This window comes from Schistocerca serialis, chromosome 7, assembly GCF_023864345.2.
Source record: "Schistocerca serialis cubense isolate TAMUIC-IGC-003099 chromosome 7, iqSchSeri2.2, whole genome shotgun sequence".
Classification (NCBI taxonomy): domain Eukaryota; kingdom Metazoa; phylum Arthropoda; class Insecta; order Orthoptera; family Acrididae; genus Schistocerca; species Schistocerca serialis.
In genome coordinates, this window is record NC_064644.1 from 257954713 (window position 1) to 257979274 (window position 24562).

Below are 24562 nucleotides of genomic sequence, written 5' to 3' on the forward strand. Positions count from 1 at the left end.
CATCAGAAAACGTTGGAAAAAGTGTATTAACTTGTAAACATTAAGATTCTTTATTTACCTTCTCACAAATGCGCTTGTTTCTCACTCATCAGGGAATGCTGCAGATTTAAAAAGACGCCAGCGTTCAGGAGAGGGTTAGCAGTTTTCTTAAACATGATGACTAAATATTTCGTCGCAGCTAATGACTCAAGAACAATATTTCTTTTCTTTTTTAGTCTACGAAAAATCTAATGCACGTGTTTCTAGGGAAAAATTAGGCGATCTGGTCATACACAAAACGAAACAAGTCTATCCATCTGTTTGAAAATTGCTGTACACGTTTCAAGTTTACTAACTAAAGCGGCTGTTCAATTCTTTGTGACGACGACTGCTTTCAGTTTCATCGATGAATAATAATTGAAAGGTAATCAGTAATGAAACTTACATCATGTGTAACAATCATTCTGATTTCGATGATGAGGTTATGGCGTCTGTAGATGAGAAAGCTGATAGGATTGCTAATCCCAATGCAAAAAAATAATTTTATAGTTAGGTGGAGCATCGCTGATTGTGCACTACCGATGCTACTGTCTACAGGAAAATAACATCGCTAGAAGATTGCAATGGAATGCAGTACGCCATAGAGAATATTTTCGTTTGACACAGACTGTCCATTCGACCTCAGAATAGATCACTACAATGTATTGCACCTAAACAGGATGAAAATCCTTTATTTTCACTTAAAGCTCCAGTGATAATCCTCTAGACCGTCACATCAGTTATGTATCTGCAAGTAATGCTACTTAATGATACAGAGCGGAGTACAATATACTTGTTCTCACCTACGTTGCTTGTTATCAACTACGAAACATTAACAGCTGAGAGCATTATGGTCCAAAATAACGCAAATTTTGCGCATACAAAGAAATGAGAACAAGTAGTATGATTATTTTTTATTTATTTGGCCACTCTTGTTGCACCTTTTCATTTGTTGTAGCTCATTGTTAATCATTCTCCTCAGGTTTTTCAAACTCAGTAGTGAATTATTTATATTTTTGGTTAACACTAGAAGAACAGTGCCAGTCAATTTGACTAGTGAGCGTTGTTTTAACATTTAATAAACAGCGTACGTTGTAATTTAGGGGGCTTATATTTCACGACTTTTAATGTACTTTAGTGGTTTATAATTTCTGTAAAACTGAGCGAATTAAAGGACCAATGCAGTCATTTTCACCGGTGTGATATTTTTTTATGTTTCATGTCTCTAAACGCGCAATAATGGATTTTTACATCCACTTAGCTTATTTTATTTCATTGTTGTGATCTCGTTCCATTTTTTATGTTTCCATTTCACTTTGTTTAGTGGAACAGTGAACATACGTCAGTTGCTGTTCTCATTGAAAGTGGTGTTGTACTCTGCAGAATTTTAGTACTCCTCATCATTATGGTGAATGTTTTCGTTCAGATGAGCTTTCACTATTTCACAAAATTACGAGTTAACATTCACGACTAGTGGCCTCGTCTGTGCCTATGCACCTTTTTATCATCGTGCTAGACCTTCCTGGAACCAACGCCTGGATCCTTTACAGAGAGACAACAGGAGAAGTTACCTGGTGAATGTTTCTTTTCAGATTAGCAGAAGAATTCTCCTCTGTATATGTGCAATCAAGGACAGGGCCTGTTCATACATGACTTGCGAAAAACACTTAAGTACGTAAGACCTGCCAGATAGAAGTATGCTAAAGTTCAAACAAAACCAAATCTGTGTGTGCAGTGCAAGAAATTAGTATGTGGTCCATTTGCTGGAAGTGTTCAGTACCTATGTGCCAAGTGTTTTGATGTAGGTAGTGGATTGATTGAAAACATGTTGGAGAAAAAGACAGTGTTACTTTCTCGTAATTGCCACAGCTATATACGTCCATTTTACTTTCTGTTATTAAAATATATATATATATATATATATATATATATATATATATATATATATATATATATGGCCTGTTTGGGGATTTGACTGAGAATAAAACAGAGAGATAAAAATATTGTTTTATAATTATATGTTTATTTGCATTTGCAAGTTTAGTATCAAAGTTTAGTTTCAGTGAATATTGTATCTACGATGTTTACCTAGATCGTTTATTCCTTATTTGAATATAGTTTCTACAGAAAAATTTAAGCATAGCACATTGATAGGATAAGCATAATATGTTGGTGACATTTAAAGATACCGTATTGAATTAATTTAACAAATATAACTGAAAAAAGAAGAGAAACATCATCAGTCAAAATAAACAGCAGCAGTCCTTCTAGGTAGTTCGCTAATGCTGGTCCTTCTAGTGTTAACTCGAAATTTTGAGAAATAATCGAAGAGTTCCAACATTTTCATTTTTTCATCAAATATACACTTACTGTAGCTAAAATAATATGTTTCTTCCAGGCATGACTCCACGTTGAATCAACTCAGGTTATCACCACATCCGAACTCTTCTAAGATACATATGCTCACCAAAGATGATACAGTAAAAAGAGAGATAAAAAGTACAGAAATGTAAACTGAGTGCTTCGACATGTGAAACCATTATAGCTAATATTTTTTGTGTGCTTACAATTGCTGATGTTCATGAAAGTTGATTTCAGTGAAACAAAATAAAGTTGTAGGTGTTTAAAATTTTGTATTGCCATAAAAATTGCTTCATAGTTAATTTGGCTGTAACAAATCCGTATATGCACAAGCGTTATTTGCACAAACACATTTTGAAAAAGAAGATTCAATGATCAAACTGAGCGCTATGCCACAAAAATTCCAAAATTATTTAACCAATATTATATCGCTACAACAAATGAAGATACCAATAAACAAGGGAACAAAATGCAATATAAAAACTTTACAGGAAACAATGCGTTAAGTCTCATGTGGAGAGCCAGACTTGCACCAATGTCGTGCACTATATTCCAGACCTCTTCACAGTGCCTCACAGAGTGACGTCCTGATGTCAGTGTTTCATCCAATAGATGGGGTGTTAAGGTAGGCAGCGCCGTTGGAGCTTTTTGAGGCATGTTCTGTTTCCAGATTTCACCCTCTCTTGTCTCTCACCATCACAGGAAACAGAAATGCGATTCCACACTAAATACAGCCACACGAAAAATTTACACTTTAAGATACGTAACACTTAAACCATTCAAGCTTTGTCCATCAGAAAAACATTGTACCATGCCACGAATTATTTGACTTTATCATCATCACACGTAGAAAGAGCGAACAACAGAAAGTGATTTATCTTAGTAATACTTGTGAAGCCTCTTCTGTGATCTACTATATTTTTGAGTGTTACTTCGTGTTAAAAGTGGAAACTTATCCAAATAAGCCACATGGAACAGGTCGAATGAATTCAGAGCTTTAACATTTATCAGATAGTTATAGTTAAATTTTTCCTATGTAACAAGTTATAACACGGAAACTAATCACCGTAAGAATACCAGACTTGGTAGCCCAAATGTCCAGAGTATGCGACACATGATTTCCATGCATCACAGCGCCACCGTCCAGTTCCAGCTATTGCCACCAGGTGCCGATGTGAGTCAGCGTGATTCGTAGTCCCACACACCTGACAAGTCGTAGTGCACTTGTTGACGTGTCAACATGAGCTTGGAAAAAAGGAGCAGTGCATTATTGGTGAAAGTCTATTATCAAAACAACAGTAATGCGAAGCTGCACTCCGAGAATAGCACCGGCTGAAAGGATTACAGAAGGGTTCTCTTTCTCCACCAGCTGTGCGGAGCATGATAAAAAAGTTCAAATCAACTGGAGAAATGGGCGTCTCTCTAGGAAGAGATTGACGACCGGTTGCACCATAGACTGTTGATGAAATCACTGTTGCTATAGCAGCCAACGCTGTGATCAATTCCCAGTCGTCAGGCAGTTCGCGTGCTGTGTCACGACAACTGAACATCCAGTGGTCCACTGTACGGAACGTGCTTCAAACCATTTTGAAATGGTATGCATACAGGATCATATCGTACAGCAACTTGCACCACAGGAATCACAACGACGTGTTGACTTTGCTCTCGACTTTCTCGCAAGGACTGAAGTTGACTAGGGCTAGCCCTGGACCATCCTATGGACAGACGAAGCTCATTTTTCTCTGATGGGTGACGTGAACACACAGGATTGCAGAGTGTGGGGAACTTCAACTCCAGTCACCATGCACAAAATTCCTCTGTATGGTGAACGTGTCACCGTATGGTGTGGCTTGATGGCTACGTTCATCATTGTCCCATTGGTTTTTGAACAGGTTGGGGCTCAAGGACCAAAGACTAGCAGTGTGACTGGCCAGCGTTTCCGCTATATGCTTCCTTTCTGCAAGATGTGACCCCACCGCATATCGCTCGTGAAGATCATCTGCTTCTCAGAAACACGTTTGGAAATGATCGAATTATCCGGCGATGGTATTCAAACGCTTGGCTGGCACCACTACTTGATCTCACTCCCTGTGATTTCTGATTTTGGGGCTACCTGGAGGACAGGATTTACTAGGGAAACATTCACACATCTGCTGATCTGAAGCGCAGCATATCAAGATAGGTAGCTAGGTAGCTAGCATACCTAGAGATATGCTTCGATCTGCTGTGCAGAATGTAATCCTGCACTTTCAGACTCTCCTGGACACTGATGGGCGCCATATTGAGACCCTTTTGAAGCAGTAACGGTACCGGTATGTAATGGTATGATGGACCGTAGCAGCACATTAAAAGTGTTTCAGTTGAACTGATTCTGCATTATTTCTCTTCCCCAGGTCCCTGACATTAGTGCTACCAAGTTTGGTACGCGTATGGTAATGAGTTTCCATGTTATAACGTGTTGAAGAGGCAAGTTTAATGATATCCACCTGGTATAAGTGTTACAGAGATCCTTTGGGCATTGAAACAATATTAGCTCGGAGAAGGAAGACACTGTTTTCAAGAAAGGCGTTTTACATTATATTGCAATAACTTAACATTGCCAAATGTTATTGAAGAGTGCCAGATGACGACCACTCACACAGCCTCTGTATAGTGTAGCTGCACTCATGGTGTTGAATGGGTGGTGGTGATAGGCCGGTAGGCCCAGTTGGAGCACTGTTAACAGTACAGAATGCCTTTATTCAATTCCAGTAGATGAGCGAGGCAAACACGCCTCATTCTGTTGTCCCTAGTCGGCACTGACGTATAGGTGGCGGCTTCCGCCCTGGATAGTGAGTAGGCACCCTGCGATGCTGACAGAACACCTGTGGCGGCCTATTGGAGACCACGATCGTGTTATGTAAGTATGTGAATCGGGCCAACGGGTCATCAAAGATTGTTCGTGTCTTGATTTAGAATTAACTTGCGATATAATATTTATAACACGATTCTATATTCTGACAGTATTGTTCCTTCAAGTTTGAAAGTAGCATGTACACTTGTTAAAGGACTTACAGGTGTTTCTGTTATGTGCTTTCGTGCGCCAAACTGTGTACTTGCCCTTTTTGTCTGTATCTTAATGCCCATGGACAAATTGTGAGGCTGGATGAGGGTATCAATACACGGACAGTGGATAGTTGTAGCATATGAGAAACATATTAAGTGGCTGTAAATCAGACTACAAATACTCTAGAAATACATTTCTGCATTATCATCTAGTTAAATATGCGATCCACATTTTAACGATAAGAGTAGCAAAAATTCAATAAAAACTGCACGTAGCTCAGATCTGCAGTATATACTGAAAATGCACCACTCCATATTATATATCCTATAAAACATCAGTTGACCTAAGCTCGGCCCAAAAATCCGAGGTTCAGGAGAAATGTTCTACGAGCCTAAAAAAAAAAATAAAAATACTAGCAATCTCCCTCAAAGTAGTGCTAGGCACCTACCTATATAGGTTCAACATTACCCATCAGACCAGAATTGATTAATCCTTCAGTGCATGACGTGTTGATGCACATAGGTTTTATCCTTGATAATTCCAAGTCAGTACACGTGTAATACCTTATTATTCAATTTTAACAAATGTAAGATACGTTCACTTTATCAAATATATGTTGCAGTATAACTGATTGAAAATAACAAAATAAATCAGCTTTATGCGTGATACTTGCCAGTCGATAGCACTTTATGACTGTGCATGAACTCTGGAAATTAACTGAATCTACAGCACGCCGCACAATCCAAAGTGTCATCATGTTTAAATGGAATGGCGAAAGGTCACTTCGCAACCGTAAATGTTTCTCGCATCGAAGGGCGTAGTATACCATTGCTGCAGCGACATAGGTGACATAATCTTAGAGAGATAGAAATCCATTAAGGTGCAGTTCGTACCTGGTGGGTGAATGTGAGCTATGGCGAAAGTAGAGAACGCCAAACGAGCTCCATTCAAGATGAGTTCCCTCCTCCCCTCCCGCAAAATACATCTTTAATTTATTAGTAAATGGAAATGCTTAGAACGCACTTCAAACTTCACCGATTTCAAGTCACTAAGCTGTTTCTTGGCAGTTCCTACGATTTTCAGGCTCAGGTGACGGAAGTTGTGGGACAGCCATATCAACACATACAGATGGCGGCAGTACCACTACACAAGGTATAAAAGAGCAGTGCATTGTCGCAGCTGTCATTTGTACTCAGTGATTCTTGTGAAAGGTTTCTGAAGTGATTAGGGCTGCACGAAGGGAATTAAAAGACTTTGACCGTGGAGTGGTAGTTGGAACTAGATGCGTGGGACAATCCATTTCGGAAAACGTTTGGGAATTCAATATACCGAAATCCATAGTATCAAGAGTGTGCCGATAATACCAAATTTCAGGCTTTGCCTCTCATCATGGACAACGCATTGGGCGCCGTCTTTACTTCATGACCGAGAGCAGCGGCGTTTGCGTAGAATTGTAAGTGCTAACGCTAGGCATGTTTTTTGATTTAACTAAGGCGTTTTATTGTGTTGATCACAAAATATTGCTCCAGAAGTTGGACCATTACGGAATATGGGGAGTATCTCTCAATTGTTTCACCTCCTACTTTAGCAACAGACAGCAAAAGGTCGTTATTCACAATGTTGAGAATGGCTGTGATGTGGCGTGTGGGTGGGGTACTGTCAAGGGGGAGGTGCCCCAGTGATCAGTGTTGGGGCCACTCCCGTTCCTTATTTATATAAATGATATGCCCTCTAATATTACAGGTAACTCTAAAATATTTCTGTTTGCTGATGACACTAGCTTGGTAGTAAAGGATGTTGTGTGCAACATTGGCTCGGTTTCAAATAGTGCGGTTCATGACAAATTCATGGCCTGTAGAAAATAAACTAACGCTAAATCACTCTAAGACTCAGTTTTTACAGTTTCTAACATTCAATTCAACAAAACCTGAGGTTTTTATATCACAAAATGGGCATATGATTAGTGTAACTGAATAGTTCAAATTTCTAGGTGTTCAGATAGACAGTAAACTGTTGTGCAAAGCCCACGTTCAGGATCTTGTTCAAAGACTTAATGGTGCCATTTTTACTATTCGAAAGGCATCTGAAGTGAGTGATCGTTCGACACGAAAATTAGTCTACTTTGCTTATTATCATTCGCTTATGTCGTATGGTATATTTTGGGGTAGCTCTTCCCAATCTAAGAGGATGTTTTTGGCTCAGAAACGTACGGTTCGGGTAATAAGTGGTGTAAGTTCACGAACCTCTTGTCGACCCCTGTTCACAATTCTAGGTATTGGCCTCTCAATATATATATATATATATATATATATATATATATATATATATATATATATATATATATATTCCTTACTGTCATTTCTTGTTAACAGTATTAGCTTATTCTTAAGAATAAGCAGCTTTCACTCGGTTAATACTCGGCAGAAATCAAACCTGCATTTGGATCGGACTTCCTTAACTCCTGTGCAGAAAGTTGTGCAGTATACTGCTGCATCCATTTTCAATAAGCTACCACTCGAATTCAAAAATCTTAGCAGTAATCCACGCGTTCTCAAATAGAAATTGAAGAGTTTCCTCATGGGTCACTCCTTCTATTCTGTCGACGAGTTTCTTGAAAAATTAAGCTGATTCCTGTTGTATTGTTGACTGCGTTTACTTAAACTTATGGATTGACTTTTTCGGATTCATAAACATTTTATTTTTGTCTGTTATTACTTTTATGTTGTAATGTTATATACTGACACGTTCCATGACCTTGGAGATTTGCTCCTCAGTTTGGTCCTACGGAACTTGACGAGTAAATAAAAAAATAAAAATAAAAACAAGCAGCACTGCATCAAGAAAGCACAGAAATCAATGCGGGACAGTGTGGTGAAATCTGGCGTTATGAGCTAATGCAGCAAACAAACGACGCGAGTGCCTTTGCCATCAGAATATAGCTTTCAGCCCCTCTCTTGCGCTCGCGATCATATCAGCTGGGCTTTAGCCGGCTGGAAAGCCGTGGACTGGTTAGATGAGTCCCGATTTCAGTTGGTAATAGCTGATGGTAGGGTTCGAGTGTCGCGCAGACCTCACGAAGCGTGGACATAAGTTGTCAATAAGGCGCTGTGCGAGCTGGTGGTGGTTCCGTAATGGTGTGGGCTGTGTTTACATGGAATGGACTAGGTGCTGTGTTCCAATTGAACCTATCATTGACTGGAAATGATTATGTTGCGCTACTTGGAGATCTTTCGCAGCCATTCGTGGACTTCATGTTCCCTGGACAAATCGAGTGAATGGTCCGGCCACGTAGATCGCCCTACATGAATCCCATCAAACTTTTATGGGACCTAATCGAGAGGTCAATTCGTGCACAAAATCCTGCAACGGCCACAGTTTCGCCATTATGGACGGGTATAGAGGCAGCATTGCTCAGTATTTTTGCAGACGACTTCCAATGACTTGTGGAGGCCATATCGTGTCCAGTTGCTGCACTATGCCAAGCGAAAGGAGGTCAGACAAGGCATTAGGAGCCATTAGGAGGTATATCATGACTTTATCAGCACAGTGCATGTTTGGTCTAACTGGATGAATAAATCTCTGTAGAGGATCTTGGGCTGTTATGTAAACGAGTATAATGCTGTAGAATCGCCTGGAAGGAAGTGCATGAAAATATTTTCTCATGTCCATATTTTCTGTGACACTGGATCATTTATAAAAGGGCTCGGTTTTTTTTATCTGCCAGATCCATAACATTACAGCCCCGCACTAATTTACACAGCTTCAGATGCATTAAGCAGCTGAGCTCCCGTGCACTCACTGTCGCATCGTGTGCAGGTGGCGGCCTTCTTGTGGCACAGAAAGCGTCTGCGGCAGCTGGCGCTCCAGCTGGTGAGCTGCTGGCGCCAGTTTGAGGATGTAGGCGGCGGCGTGCGCGCCATCTACCGCAGCCAAGCTGCCAGGGTCGTGCGCTACATGCAGGTAAGTCGCTGCTGACTTATTCTCGCTGCCAACCGGAAACACATGCCTGTTAGAATAATTGAAACACATAAATAGTACTCGATAACTACCTTTAACCTCTCGATTAGCGCTGATTCTGCTCGTACTGGATACGCAACAAGCAACACTGCATCAAGAAAGCGTAGAAACCAATGCGGGGAAGCAGACAACCGACGTAAGTGCCTTTTCTAACAGGATATAGCTTGTAGCTCCTCTTTTGGGCTCGCGAACTTATCGGTTGGGCCCTAGCCGACTGGAAAGCCGTGGACTTGTCAGATGAGCCCCGATTTCAGTTGATAAGAATTTTGTACCATTGAGTTACAGTGTCGCTTGACAACCGGAATCTGCGGCTGCAAGCTCAGGATTACTTTCTAAGCATCTTTTTCCCCTAATGTTCCATAATGTCCTTGACTGATAATTTAGGGTGTGTAGTATATGCTGAAGTTCATTCCCATGTTGATCACACCATGACTGAGACATAATCTTTAACTACTGACGACTGTAAAATACAAAATGTGCCAGAAAAACTAGCTGTTTTAATTATTCTCTAAAAGTGAATGGCATTATTGGCAACACTGGATGTTTGTAATATATACCAGCTAGGTAGCCATCTGCTGAGGTGGAGCACTGGAGCAATCCTGAACGAGCTGTGGCTGTAAAGACCTTTTACAAGAATGATGACTGTGTTGCTGCTGTTAGACGGGAGTACCGTCGTCATTTCAACTTTAGACGGAATGGTCCCGTACCACTGGCATTCGTAGTCAGGTTATGGGTGAAAAACTTTCAAGCAACAGGAATTGCACATAAGATAAAATCGTCAGGAAGGTCCAGAAGTTGTTGGTCACAGGAAATAATAGAGGAGGCGCATAATGTTCTAGCCAAGAGTCCATAGCATTCTATGAGAAAAATTGCGGCAGCAGTGTGAATGCACTATCATACCCAAAAGCGTTTCACATATTTGCATGCTGCCCACATAGCGTAGCTGTCTTGCAGATAATCTAAGCTCTTTGCTCTACAGTCGTTTGACTATACAAAATGGATACCACAAGAGTTCACTAGAGAACACTGATATTTAAGTTAATCAGTCCAGAAATGAATCAACAGCACAATACTGTAAATACCAGGAAATGCGTCATTAGAGATGAGACAGTCCTTAACGCCTGTAAACTCAATTTTATTATAATAAGTGATATTTGAAAATCACTACCAAACTTATTAGAATTTGTGTTAACTAACTCCATCACATAAGTCATTCCACTAATGTTCAGGCAAAATTAAACAACTTTATGAACAAGAGATTTTGAGACAATATCTCGACTTCTAAAGTTCTATGACAATCTGAAGTATTTTCGCTCTTTAAAAGGTTTTCCCACACCTGTGAAAAGTCGTTCCTGATACGAATGGTTAGTCACAAACTTGATATTGAACTAATCAGTTAATAGTTTTGTATCCCGCCTGGGAGGCGGCGCGTGGGTAAGGAACAGGAAAAAGGAAAATTACGTCGGTACTGCGGTGAGTAAAAGTTGTTTACTGGTGCAAGAAGAATACATAATTTTGTACAGATACAAAGTCTTAGAACCGTCGTATGTGGAGCAAGCAAAGCGAAGTTCTGGCTGGCTGCATCTGATGAAATGGGCCGAATCTGTAGCGATGCTCGTCGAGCTCTCCAGCGCCGGCTAGAGGGCACTGTCGTCGGTGTCTGTCGTAGTGCCAACCTAAGCAGTGGCATCGTAGGTATCGATACCACTAAAAGCAACGTGTTTAACACCGACAAGCGCTCTATGGAAACATCAAAATTAACATCGTATCACCAGTAGTTTCTCTGTCCTCATGATTCGGCAATTATTTGAGCACATTTTTTAACTTTCAAAAAACTTGGTTCTGCATCTGGACTAGAACCAAGTACATACAGCCGCTGTAACTAGCCAAAGCTTTCGTGCCTGGCAGAGATTCGATCACAGCAACGTTCGTCACGTGAGTAAGTCAAAGAGTCGTGACATATCGAAGTTTTTACCTGTATCGGTTACCAAATCTGAAGACTTTTGTGCCCTACCTAGAATCCTGTCAACACCATTATCTCCTTGTTAACTAATCACGAAAAACGTTTAATATAATTTCAAGTAACAAAGTTTGAACGTGTTTAAAACGAAGTGCCATTATGTAAAGTTTTGTGACTCGGATTAGAACCCAGCACGTAATCAGATTATTAACTATGTAAAACCGGATGTTAGATATCGAAATTTTTCTCCAGCAGCGAGATATCTGATTGTGAAATGGGGATACAATTTTTTTGCATGTCCAGGAATCGCATCCGGCACCTACCGCCGTTGGTTTCTGTCCACGAATTGCTTGCTCATCAGCACTGAGATGTGTGCATGTTTGACTATAAATAATATCACCTATCGTTTTTGTTGTCATCACACGGCGAGACATTAAAAATGAAAATAATTTATCAGTAGTAGTTAGGTGTGAATACGCTAGGGCTTGAAATGAAACCGTGAACATGTTTGTGCTGGACCAGGATTCGGACACACATATGTACCTTTCGTGGAGGCCTAGAAGAGTCTGCAGTCTTGGCGAAAAGAACAAAACTACAGTATATCGTTCCGTGTGGTCAGATACCATGGAAGAGGAGATCAGAATTCGAGTCCCAGTCCAGCATCAAATTTTTCACGTCTCAAGTTCAAATAAAATAAGTGCCCTGTGACCTGAAGTGACTATTGGCCCATGAAATAAAATTAAGTTTACAGCATAAGGAAGCTCATTGGCGACAGTCTGCCGCGGCGTCCGCCTTTGCTGTGGCCCAATGTAAACTAGCTCTGCCCCAGTTGGTAGTAAAGGGATGTGATGATTATAATGAGGATTATGAACTACGGTGCAACATGATGTTCTTCCCTTGGCATTACTAGACGAGTAGGAGATCATTTCGTGTTTGTCTAAAATACATGATGGGATTGGGAATCGAGACCACGACTCGCAAAAAGAAACCATGATCAATCCACGAGACCACTGATGCCAACATTTACTATATTCATGGTTGTGTCTTAACGTATGATGCACTTACTAAACAAATTAGACTCGGTGAAAAAAATTCAGTTCTTTATTAATTGTTTGATTATCAGCAGGCTTCTGATATGCAAATTATGCTAGTCTCACGTCAGTGCTATGTAAAGACGCTTTTAGCCATCATAGCCTCGATTCGAAGTCATTTTGAAATTTTCACTATTTAAAGAAATTTCTTGCATTAAGAAATACCATTGGAAAGTATGAAGTTACAAAATACTTCAATTATTTCTGCCATAACAGACACGGGGAGGCATACCGACCCCAGATCGAATCCGCCTTGCGGATTAACGGTGAGGGCCGGTGTGTTGGCAAGTCTGGACGAGATTTTAGGTGGCTTCCCTCATCCGACTAATTGAATACCGGGCTGGTACGCACGCCCCGCCTCAGTTACACGATTCGCTAACATTTAGAAAACGTTCGCACATTTTCACATGCATTAGCATTAGACGCAGACAGTCGGGATACACAAATACCGTCCCGGGGTGGGAAGGAGGGAGGGGGAATGGTGGCGAGAAGCTCATCCGGCCACCCTCTACCACAAACGTTGCCAAATCCAGTATTAACATGCAGACACCATGAGGATATGAGACAAAAGGCAGGAAAAACAAGAAGAATAAATGCGCAGTAAAAAGCATGAAGCTAGTCCCACTAGGAGATCGAACAACATTACAGAAAACACACAGTAACTAAGAAGAACGTCAGTGGCTGGCAAGACAAGTTCCAACTCACAATTCAAAGCAAAAGTCTGCAATGTGACAACAACCAAGATCGACGGCTGAAAGCAGGCGGCACTGAAAGCAAACCGACAAAACAGAAACTGACTGTCGAAAGCAACGGCAGAGTGAAAATGGCCGACTGGTTACTTCTGGTTGATTACCGGCAAGAGGCGTGGTACTGCTCGCTTCAGAAAATATTTGCCTGTAGTGTGGTTGTATGGAATTGAAATGCAAATGATACACAGTACGTACAAGAAGAAAACAGAAGCTTATGTTAAGGCGTTCTAGAAAAGAATGCTGAAGATTCTGTAACTAAGGAAGAGCGACTGGATCGAACTGAAGCGAAGAAGGCTTTATGGTACATTTTTGTTAAGCGTATTCTCCTCTGCCTTACTCATTTTGGATGCCTAATACGAGGGTCGTCCACAAAGTCAGTTCCGTTTCTATTTCTATCAGCGGCAGCGCTACGACCACAGTTCCGAGCATGTGCGGCAGTTACTCAGACGCAAGGAGAAGACATGTACGCCATTTCAAGATCGCTGCTGTCGATGTGTGCTTTGTAGTGCTTATTTATAATGTCAGTCGTAATTGAAAATGCCGCCGCGTGTGAAATCAGATCTGTGATTCGTTTTCTAAATGCTAAGAACGTTAAACCAAAGGAAATTAATCGGAAAATCGGCGAGGTTTACGGACAAAATGCTATGAGTTAGAAGATGGGTCAGACTGTTCAATGAAGGACGTGATGAAGTGCACGATGAAGAACGAAGTGGACTCGTGTCTGTGGTTACTGATGAACTAGTTCACCCAATTGAAGAGGAGATTAAGCACAACCGTACGTTTACACATAGTGCCCTTGCTATGGAAGTTCCGTAAATCTCACGAACACAAATTTATGAAAATTTTACCGAAAAACTGAAATTTCGAAAACTTTGCTTACGTTGGGTACCCAAAATTCTTGCTGAACAACAAAAGCAAGGGATGGACAGTGCACTTCTGTTTTTGACACGCTACATAAGGCTCTGGTTTTCTTTCTCGGATAGTCATGGGGCGTGAAACTTTGGTATCGTACAACACCCCTGAAACAAAACGGCAATCAATGGAATGTAGGCACACTTCATTCCCGACGAAGGTTAAGCCTAAGCAAATCTTGACACCTTGAAAAGTCATGTGCACCGTTTTTTGGGACAGAAAAAGCATTTTGACGATTGATTTCTTACCGCGAGGCCAAACAATGAATGCACATGGTTACTGCGTGACTATTAAGAAATTGCGCCGCACAATACAGAACAAGCGCCGAGGATTACTGTCAAAAGGCGTTGTTTTTTTTTTTTTTTTTTTTTTTTTCACGATAATGCCCGACCTCACACGGCGAATGTGACCGAACAACTCTTACGGGAATTTCACTGGGACGCGTTTGATCATCCTCCGTACAGCCCGGACCTCGCTCCTAGCGACTTTCATCTCTTCTTACACTTAAATCTGTCCTTGGTGGTCAACACTTCAACGATGGTGATGAGCTGAAAAAACATGTTACCACATGGTTGAATACACAAGCGGCAACCTTCTATGAAGAAGGCATACAAAAACTTATGCCACGCTGAGACAAGTGCCTACAAAATTTCGGAAGCTATGTAGAAAAGTAGTTTAACAATTGTAGGTTTTTGTACAATAAATATTTTTTCTGTATCTGTACACGTTTGTATTATATAACCAAACGGAACTTACTTTGTGGAGATACCTCGTACATCAGAGCATTGCTTCACCACATACCCCGCTGCTTTGATTGTATACTGAAATTTATGTCTTCTAGCTAAAATATCTTATCCTTAACGTCTGTAAGAAAACTGCATAAGACCTCTCTCGGTACGAAGGCAGAGAGCTCTGTAATCCACCCCATGCTTTGTGGCGTTTTCTAAATTGGAGGCAAAAAAAATTAATTCTGAATCTCCATTCTAAGCCACAAATCCATATTACGGATTTCATCGACAATCAATGATGAATGAATGAACTGTTTTCGAAATAATGAAGAATTTAATAAATTATGATTAATATTTTATAAATATTAAATCATCTTGTGTGTATGGTTTGCAGCTGTATGTGTAAAACATGTTCTTTTGTTCTCTAGAATCAAGGTCATTTTTCAAAACAATCATTTAATTGAACTTCAGAGTGCAACAACATTCGGAATATGCATTACTTACAGGGATCCTAAAATACAATTTCAGAATGATTGTAAGATATCTTCAGAATCAGCAAGCAATCAGCAATGTTGTGCTGTTGTTTTAAACATATCTTTCGTATAAAAAATTGCAATATTAGTTTAGCTTATTGTCAAAGAATTTGTTGATAGGAATTGTGATCGATTTTGCTTCATTAAAAGATAAAAGAATATTAAATTACGACTGATATTCGGAAAGTAAGGTCCGGTCGATAGTGAAATGGAAACTACAGTTTAAATCCGATGAAGCATTGCTTACATGTGTTCGATAGTGTCCCTAGTATGCCCGTGGATCTCGCTCTTTTTAGTTCTGAGTCCATAGTAAGCATGTAATGATGCTTACAAAATAGTCTATCCCGTCAAACATGAGCGCCGGTGAGAAATTTCGCCTGATTTCATGCAGCCTTCACAACGTATCCGACATGCATATCCTTCTTCATGCCAATTCTCGGCTACACATTGCAGGGACAATGAGGACGCTCCTGCAACGTTTTCGTTGGAAAGTGTATGATCACCCATCATACAGGCCGGACTTGGATCCCTCAGATTTTCATCTCTGCTCACACGAACCGCTGGCTACGAAGAAAACGTTTTGGCACAGGCAACAAGCTGCAGATCAACACAAAGAATTGGTAGAAAGCACAGCCTTCTATGACGAGGATATTGGAAAGTTGGTACAATTCTACAACAAATGTCTTAGTCGTAGCGGCGAATATATACAGGGTGGTCCATTGATCGTTACCGGGCAAAATAGCTCACGAAATAAGCGTTAAATGAAAAAACTAAAAAGAACGAAACTTGTCTAACTTTAAGGGGGAAACCAGATGGCGCTATGGTTGGCCCGCTAGATGGCGCTGCCATAGGTCAAACGGATATCAACTGCGTTTTTTTTAAATAGCAACCCCCATTTTTTATTACATATTCGTGTAGTACGTAAATAAATATGAATGCTTTAGTTGGACCACTTTTTTTGCTTTGTGATAGCTGGCGTTGTAATAGTCACAAACATATGGCTCGCAGTTTTAGACAACAGTTGGTAACAGGTAGGTTTTTAAATTAAAATACTGAACGCAGGTACGTTTGAACCTTTTATTTCCGTTGTTCCAATGTGATACATATACCTTTGTGAACTTATCATTTCTGAGAACGCATGCTGTTACAGTGTGATTACCTGTAAATACCACATTAATGTAATAAATGCTCAAAATGATGTCCGTCAACTTCATTGCATTTGGCAATGCGTGTAACGACATTCCTCTCAACAGCGAGTAGTTCGCCTTCCGTAATGTTCGCACATGCATTGACAATGCGCTGACTCATGTTGTCAGGCGTTGTTGATGGATCACGATGGCAAATATCCTTCAACTTTCCTCGCAGAAAGAAATCCGGGGACGTCAGACCCGGTGAACGTGCGGACCATAGTATGGTGCTTCGACGACCAATCCACCTGTCATGAAATATGCCATTCAATACCGCTTCAACCGCACGCGAGCTATGTGCCGGACATTCATAATGTTGGAAGTACATTGCCATTCTGTCATGCAGTGAAACATCTTGTAGTAACATCGGTAGAACATTACGTAGGAAATCAGCATACATTGTACCATTTAGATTGCCATCGATAAAATGGGGGCCAATCATCCTTCCTCCCACAATGCCGCACCATACATTAACCCGCCAAGGTCGCTGATGTTCCACTTGTCGCAGCCATCATGGATTTTCCTTTGCCCATCAGTGCATATTATGCCGGTTTACGTTACCGCTGTTGGTGAATGACGCTTCGTCGCTAAATAGAAGGCGTGCAAAAAATCTGTCATCGTCCCGTAATTTCTCTTGTGCCCAGTGGCAGAACTGTACACAACGTTCAAAGTCGTCGCCATGCAGTTCCTGGTGCACAGAAAAAAAGTACGTGTGCAATCGATGTTCATTTAGCATTCTCAACACCGACGTTTTTGAGATTCCCAATTCTCGCGCAATTTTTCTGCTACTGATGTGCAGATTAACTGTGACAGGAGCTAAAACACCTACTTGGGCATCATCATTTGTTGCAGGTCGTGGTTACCGTTTCACATGTGGCTCAACACTTCCTGTTTCCTTAAATAACGTAACTATCCGGCGATCGGTCCGGACACTTGGATGATGTCGTCCAGGATACCAAGCAGCATACATAGCAGACTCCCATTGAGCAATTTGATCACAATAGCCGTATATCAACACGATATCGACCTTTTCCGCAATTGGTAAACGCTCCATTTTAATACGGTAATGTATCACGAAGCAAATACCGTCCGCACTGGCGGAATGTTACGTGATACCACGTACTTATACGTTTGTGACTATTACAGCGCCATTTGTCACAAAGCGAAGAAAGTGGTCCAACTAAAACATTCATACTTCTTTACGTACTATACGAATATGTAATAAAAACGGGGTTTCCTATTTAAAAAAAAAAACCCAATTGATATCCGTTTGACGGGTGGCAGCGCCAACTAGCGAGCCAACCATAGTGCCATCTGGTTTCGCCCTTCAAGCTAGACGAGTTTCGTTCTTGGGGAAGATCCGTTTGGATTCCGGAGAAATGTTGGAACACGTGAGGCAATACTGACCTTACGAACTTATCTTAGAAGAAAGATTAAGGAAAGGCAAACCTACGTTTCTAGCATTTGTAGACTTAGAGAAAGGTTTTGACAATGTTGACTGGAATACTCTCTTTCTAATTCTGAAGGTGGCAGGGGTAAAATATAGTGAGCGAAAGGCTATTTACAATTTGTACAGAAACCAGATGGCAGTTATAAGAGTCGAGGGGCATGAAAGAGAAGTAGTGGTTGGGAAGGGAGTGAGACAGGGTTGAAGCCTCTCCCCGATGTTATTCAATCTGTATATTGAGCAAGCAGTAAAGGAAATAAAAGAAAAATTCGGAGTAGGTTTTAAAATCCATGGAGAAGAAATAAAAACTTTGAGGTTCGCCGATGACATTGTAATTCTGTCAGAGACAGCAATGGAATTGGAAGAGCAGTTGAACGGAATGAACAGTGTCTTGAAAGGAGGATATAAGATTAAAATCAACAAAAGCAAAACGAGGATAGTGGAATGTATTCGAATGAAGTCGGGTAATGCTGAAGGAATTAGATTAGGAAATGAGACACTTAAAGTAGTAAGGGAGTTTTGCTATTTGGGGAGCAAAATAACTGATGATGGACGAATTAGAGAGGATATAAAATGTAGACTGGAAATGGCAAGGAAAGCGTTTCTGAAGAAGAGAAATTAGTTAACACCGAGTAAAGATTTAAGTGTCAGGAAGTCGTTTCTGAAAGTATTTGTATGGAGTGTAACCATGTATGGAAGTGAAACATGGATGATACATAGCTTAGACAAGAAGAGAGCAGAAGCTTTCGAAATGTGGTGCTACAGAAGAATGCTGAAGATTAGATAAGTAGATCACACAACTAATGCGGAGGTATTGAATAGAATTGGGGAGAAGAGGAGTTTGTGGCACAACTTAACAAGAAGAATGGACCGGTTGGTAGGACTTGTTCTGAGGCATCAAGGGATCACAAATTTAGCATTGGAGGGCAGCGTGGAGGGTAAAAATCGTAGAGGGAGACCAAGAGATGAATACACTAAGCAGATTGAGAAGGATGTAGGTTGCAGTAATACACTAAGCAAATTCAGAAGGATGTAGGTTGCAGTAAGTACTGGGAGATGAAGAAGCTTGCACAGGATAGGGTAGCATGGAGAGCTGCATCAAACCAGTCTCAGGACTGAAGACCACAACAACAATAACAACAGTTTTTTCGTTTGATGCTTATTTCGTGAGGTATTTGGCCCGGTCACTACCAATGGACCAGCCTGTAGAGAAGTAGCTGGAAAGTGTAGCTAACTGTGCCAATAAAAATTTTTTGATTTTTCAATGTGGTTTCCATTTTGCAACCGACCGTCCCTTGCATTCCGAATAGTCCTCATACATTACAACTTCAGTCAGTTTCTCCTGTCGTAATAGAACGATGTTACTTGGGAGATAGCACAGACCTGTAGCTCACTCTGCAAGAAACCTGCCCGGCGTGCGGCAGGTGATGACCGGGATCCCGACGATGATGTGGATGCTGGAGCCGCTGTTCTCCGGTGGAGAGGATTCGCCGCAGGGGCGCAGCCTGCCGCTGCCCACGTGGCTGCCCGACGCCCTGCAGCAGTCGCCCACGTACGTGCTGCTCTACGTGCTGCAGGTGTTCACCATCGTCGTCGCGATAGCCGTGTCCGTCTACCTCAACATCTTCTTCGCGGTCCTCATGCTGAGCATCGCTGCCGAGCTGCACGTCCTTAACAACAACATGATGGCGATGGGGAAGTTCGGGGACAACGAGACGGCCGAGCCCTACAAGAGAGATGAGGGAGTACATAGAGACCGGGTCACTTCCAGTTTGTTAAGCAGTCATCGTAGACCTCGTGGAAAATTAGTAGCGGCGGGCCACTCGTTACCTGGGCCTGTAGCTGTGTACACACAGAATGGTAGTCACGAGCAGATGTATCACCAACTAATAAAGAATATTCGGCATCATCAAGTGATCCTTAGGTAAGTTTATTTCTTATTTCTATTAGTTTGACACTGGACGAATTGTGCACTCTGTACAGTAAAAATAGGATATATGCAGTTGGCTATAAAATTTGCAACACCATGAAGTCGATATGCAGCAAACGTCAAAGTTGATGGGAAGTGTACTACATGCTTCGATATGCAACCACACAAAGAAGCTAAGAGTAACGTATTCCTCCCTTTCGCTGAAGACAGCAATCTCACCTGCGAATCTACATCTACACCTACATGATTACTTTGTAATTCACAACTGAGTGCCTGGCAGAGTGTTCATTGGACCACCTTCGCTCTATTTCTCTACCATTTCACTATCGCATAGGGCACGGGAAAAACGAACACTTAAATATTTCTGCGTGAGCTCTGTTTTCTCTTATTTAATTTAGCTGTTCATTCCTCCTTATTTGGGTGGGCGCCGACAGAATATTTCCACAATAAGAGCAGAAGCTGGTGACTGAAATTTTATGAGAAGATCCTGCCACAACGAATATTGCCTTTGTTTTAATGACTGCCATACCACTTCACGTATCATAAACGTGAAGCTCTGTATGCTTGTTTTAACTTCATCGATGTCCTCCATCGATTCTATGTGTCGCGGATCCAACAGCACACAGCAATACTCCAGAAGAGGACTTACAAACGTATTGTAGACAATCTCTTTGGTAGATCTGTTGCATTTTCTCAGTGTTTTGCCAAATAAATCTTAGTTTTTGGTTTGCTTTACCCACAACATTATCTATATGATCATTGCAGCTTAAGTTACTCGTGATTCTAATCCCTAAGTATTTAGTTCAGTTTACAGCCTGTATATATGTGTGATTTATCGTGTATCTGAAGTTTAGCAGATTCCTCACACTTTTCGCACTTGGCACTTTTCGCACCATATAGATATCTTGTCTGAATCGTTTTGTAATTTGTTTTTATCATCTTATGACTTTATAAGACGCTAAATGACAGCATCATCTACAAAAAATCTAACAGTACTCAGATTGTCGTTTATGTAGCTCAGGAAGAGCAGAGGGTCTATAACATTTCCTTGGAGAACACCAGATAATATTACTTCTGTTTTACTCTATGACTTTCTGTCAGTTACTACGAACTGTGTCCTTTCTGACAGGAAGTCACGAATCCAGTCACACAACTGAGACAGTTTGATTAGAAATGGCTTGTAAGGTAAGGTGTCAAAAGTCTTCTGGAAATACGAAATCAGTTTGACATCCCCTGTTAATAGTAATCACTACTTCGTGAAAAGAAAGAGATAGTTGTGTTTCACAAGAACGATATTTTCCGAATCTGTGTCGGCTAATTGTCAATGAATCGTTTTCTTCCAGATAACTCGGAGTGTTCGAATACAGTATGTGTTCCAAAATCATTCTGCAAATCGACGTTACCGATATGGGTCCATAGTTCAGCGCATTACTCCTATTAACTTCCTTGGCTATTGCTTTGACTTGTGCAGTTTTCCAGGTGTGGATCGGTTGTAATGACTACTAAATATGGAGCTATTGTATCAGCATACATCTACATCTACATCTACATCCATACACCGCAATCCACCTGACGGTGTGTGGCGGAGGGTACCTTGAGTACCTCTATCGGTTCTCCCTTCTATTCCAGTCTCGTATTGTTCGTGGAAAGAAGGATTGTCGTTATGCCTCTGTGTGGGCTCTAATCTCTCTGATTTTATCCTCATGGTCTCTTTGCGAGATATACGTAGGAGGGAGCAATATACTGCTTGACTCTTCGGTGAAGGTATGTTCTCGAAACTTTGACAAAAGCCCGTACCGAGCTACTGAGCGTCTCTCCTGCAGAGTCTTCCACTGGAGTTTATCTATCATCTCCGTAACGCTTTCGCGATTACTAAATGATCCTGTAACGAAGCGCGCTGCTCTCCGTTGGATCTTCTCTATATCTTCTATCAACCCTATCTGGTACGGATCCTACACTGCTGAGCAGTATTCAAGCAGTGGGCGAACAAGCGTACTGTAACCTACTTCCTTTGTTTTCGGATTGCATTTCCTTAGGATTCTTCCAATGAATCTCAGTCTGGCATCTGCTTTACCGACGATCAAATTTATATGATCATTCCATTTTAAATCACTCCTAATGTGTACTCCCAGATAATTTATGGTATTAACTGCTTCCAGTTGCTGACCTGCTATTTTGTAGCTAAATGATAAAGGATCTATCTTTCTGCGTATTCGCAGCACATTACACTTGTCTACATTGAGATTCAATTGCCATTCCCTGCACCATGCGTCAATTCGCTGCAGATCCTCCTGCATTTCAGTACAATTTTCCATTGTTACAATCTCTCGATACACCACAGCATCATCTGCAAAAAGCCTCAGTGAACTTCCGATGTCATCCACAAGGTCATTTATGTATATTGTGAATAGCAACGGTCCTATGATACTCCCCTGCGGCACACCTGAAATCACTCTTACTTCGGAAGACTTCTGTCCATTGAGAATGACATGCTGCGTCCTGTTATCTAGGAACTCCTCAATCCAATCACACAATTGGTCTGATAGTCCATATGCTCTTACTTTGTTCATTAAACGACTGTAGGGAACTGTATCGAACGCCTTGCGGAAGTCAAGAAACACGGCATCTACCTGTGAACCCGTGTCTATGGCCCTCTGAGTCTCGTGGACGAATAGCGCGAGCTGGGTTTCACATGACCGTCTTTTTCGAAACCCATGCTGATTCCTACAGAGTAGATTTCTAGTCTCCAGAAAAGTCATTATACTCGAACACAATACGTGTTCCAAAATTCTACAACTGATCGACGTTAGAGATATGGGTCTATCGTTCTGCACATCTGCTCGACGTCCCTTCTTGAAAACGGGGATGACCTGTGCCCTTTTCCAATCCTTTGGAACGCTACGCTCTTCTAGAGACCTACAGTACACCGCTGCAAGAAGGGGGGCAAGTTCCTTCGCGTACTCTGTGTAAAATTGAACTGGTATCCCATCAGGTCCAGAGGCCTTTCCTCTTTTGAGCGATTTTAATTGTTTCTCTATCCTTCTGTCGTCTATTTCGATATCTACCATTTTGTCATCTGTGAGGCAATCTAGAGAAGGAACTACAGTGCAATCTTCCTCTGTGAAGCAACTTTGGAAAAAGGCATTTAGTATTTCGGCCTTTAGTCTGTCATCTTCTGTTTCAGTACCATTTTGGTCACAGAGTGTCTGGACATTTTGTTTTGATTCACCTGCCGCTTTGACATAAGACCAAAATTTCTTAGGATTTTCTGCCAAGTCAGTACATAGAAGTTTACTTTCGAATTCATTGAACGCCTCTCGCATAGCCCTCCTCACACTACATTTCGCTTCGCGTAATTTTTGTCTGTCTGCAAGGCTTTGGCTATGTTTATGTTTGCTGTGAAGTTCCCTTTGCTTCCGCAGCAGTTTTCTAACTCGGTTGTTGTACCACGGTGGCTCTTTTCCATCTCTTACGATCTTGCTTGGCACATACTCATCTAACGCATTATGTACGACGGTTTTGAACTTTGTCCACTGATCCTCAACACTATCTGTACTTGAGACAAAACTTTTGTGTTGAGCCAACAGGTACTCTGAAATCTGCTTTTTGTCACTTTTTCTAAACAGAAAAATCTTCCTACCCTTTTTAATATTCCTATTTACGGCTGAAATCATCGATGCCGTAACCGCTTTATGATCGCTGATTCCCTGTTTTGCGTTAACTTTTTCAAATAGTTCGGGTCTGTTTGTCACCAGAAGGTCTAATATGTTATCGGCACGAGTCGGTTCTCTGTTTAACTGCTCAAGGTAGTTTTCAGATAAAGCACTTAAAAAAATTTCACTGGATTCTTTGTCCCTGCCACCCGTTACGAACGTCTGACTCTCCCAGTCTATATCGGGCAAATTAAAATCTCCACCCAGAACTATAACATGGTGGGGAAATCTACTCGAAATATTTTCCAAATTATCCTTCAGGTGCTCAGCCACTACAGCTGCTGAGCCAGGAGGCCTATAGAGACATCCAATTACCATGTCTGAGCCTGCTTTAACCGTGACCTTCACCCAAATCATTTCACATTTCGGATCTCCATCAATTTCCTTCGATACTATTGCACTTCTTATCGCTATAAACACGCCTCCCCCTTCACTGTCCAGCCTGTCTCTGCGGTATACATTCCAATCTGAGTTTAGGATTTCATTTCTATTTACGTCTGGTTTCAGCCAACTTTGTACCTAGTACTATATGAGCGTTGTGACCGTTTATTAATGAGAGCAGTTCTGGGACCTTTCTGTAGACGCTCCTGCAGTTTACTATTAGCACATTAATATTGTTATTCCCTGTTGCATTTTGCCTACTCCTACCTTGCTGCGTCTCCGGAGGCGTCTTGTCGGGCCTAGGGAGGGGATTCTCTAACCTAAAAAACCCCCATGTGCACTCCACACGTACTCCGCTACCCTTGTAGCCGCTTCCGGCGTGTAGTGCACGCCTGACCTATTCAGGGGGACCCTACATTTCTCCACCCGATAGCGGAGGTCGAGAAATTTGCACCCCAGATCTCCGCAGAATCGTCTGAGCCTCTGGCT

At 41.4% G+C, this 24562-nt stretch overlaps 1 protein-coding gene across 1 annotated transcript in view; it reads left to right on the plus strand.

Annotated features, from left to right (window-relative positions):
• The window catches only part of LOC126413003 (uncharacterized), a 100728-nt gene that overhangs the window by 9831 nt on the left and 66335 nt on the right, over nt 1-24562 (plus strand). The window contains exons 2-3 of the mRNA XM_050082897.1: nt 9242-9385; nt 19474-19973. Coding sequence (XP_049938854.1) covers nt 9242-9385; nt 19474-19973 — 644 coding nt within the window. The remainder of the gene's footprint in view (nt 1-9241; nt 9386-19473; nt 19974-24562) is intronic.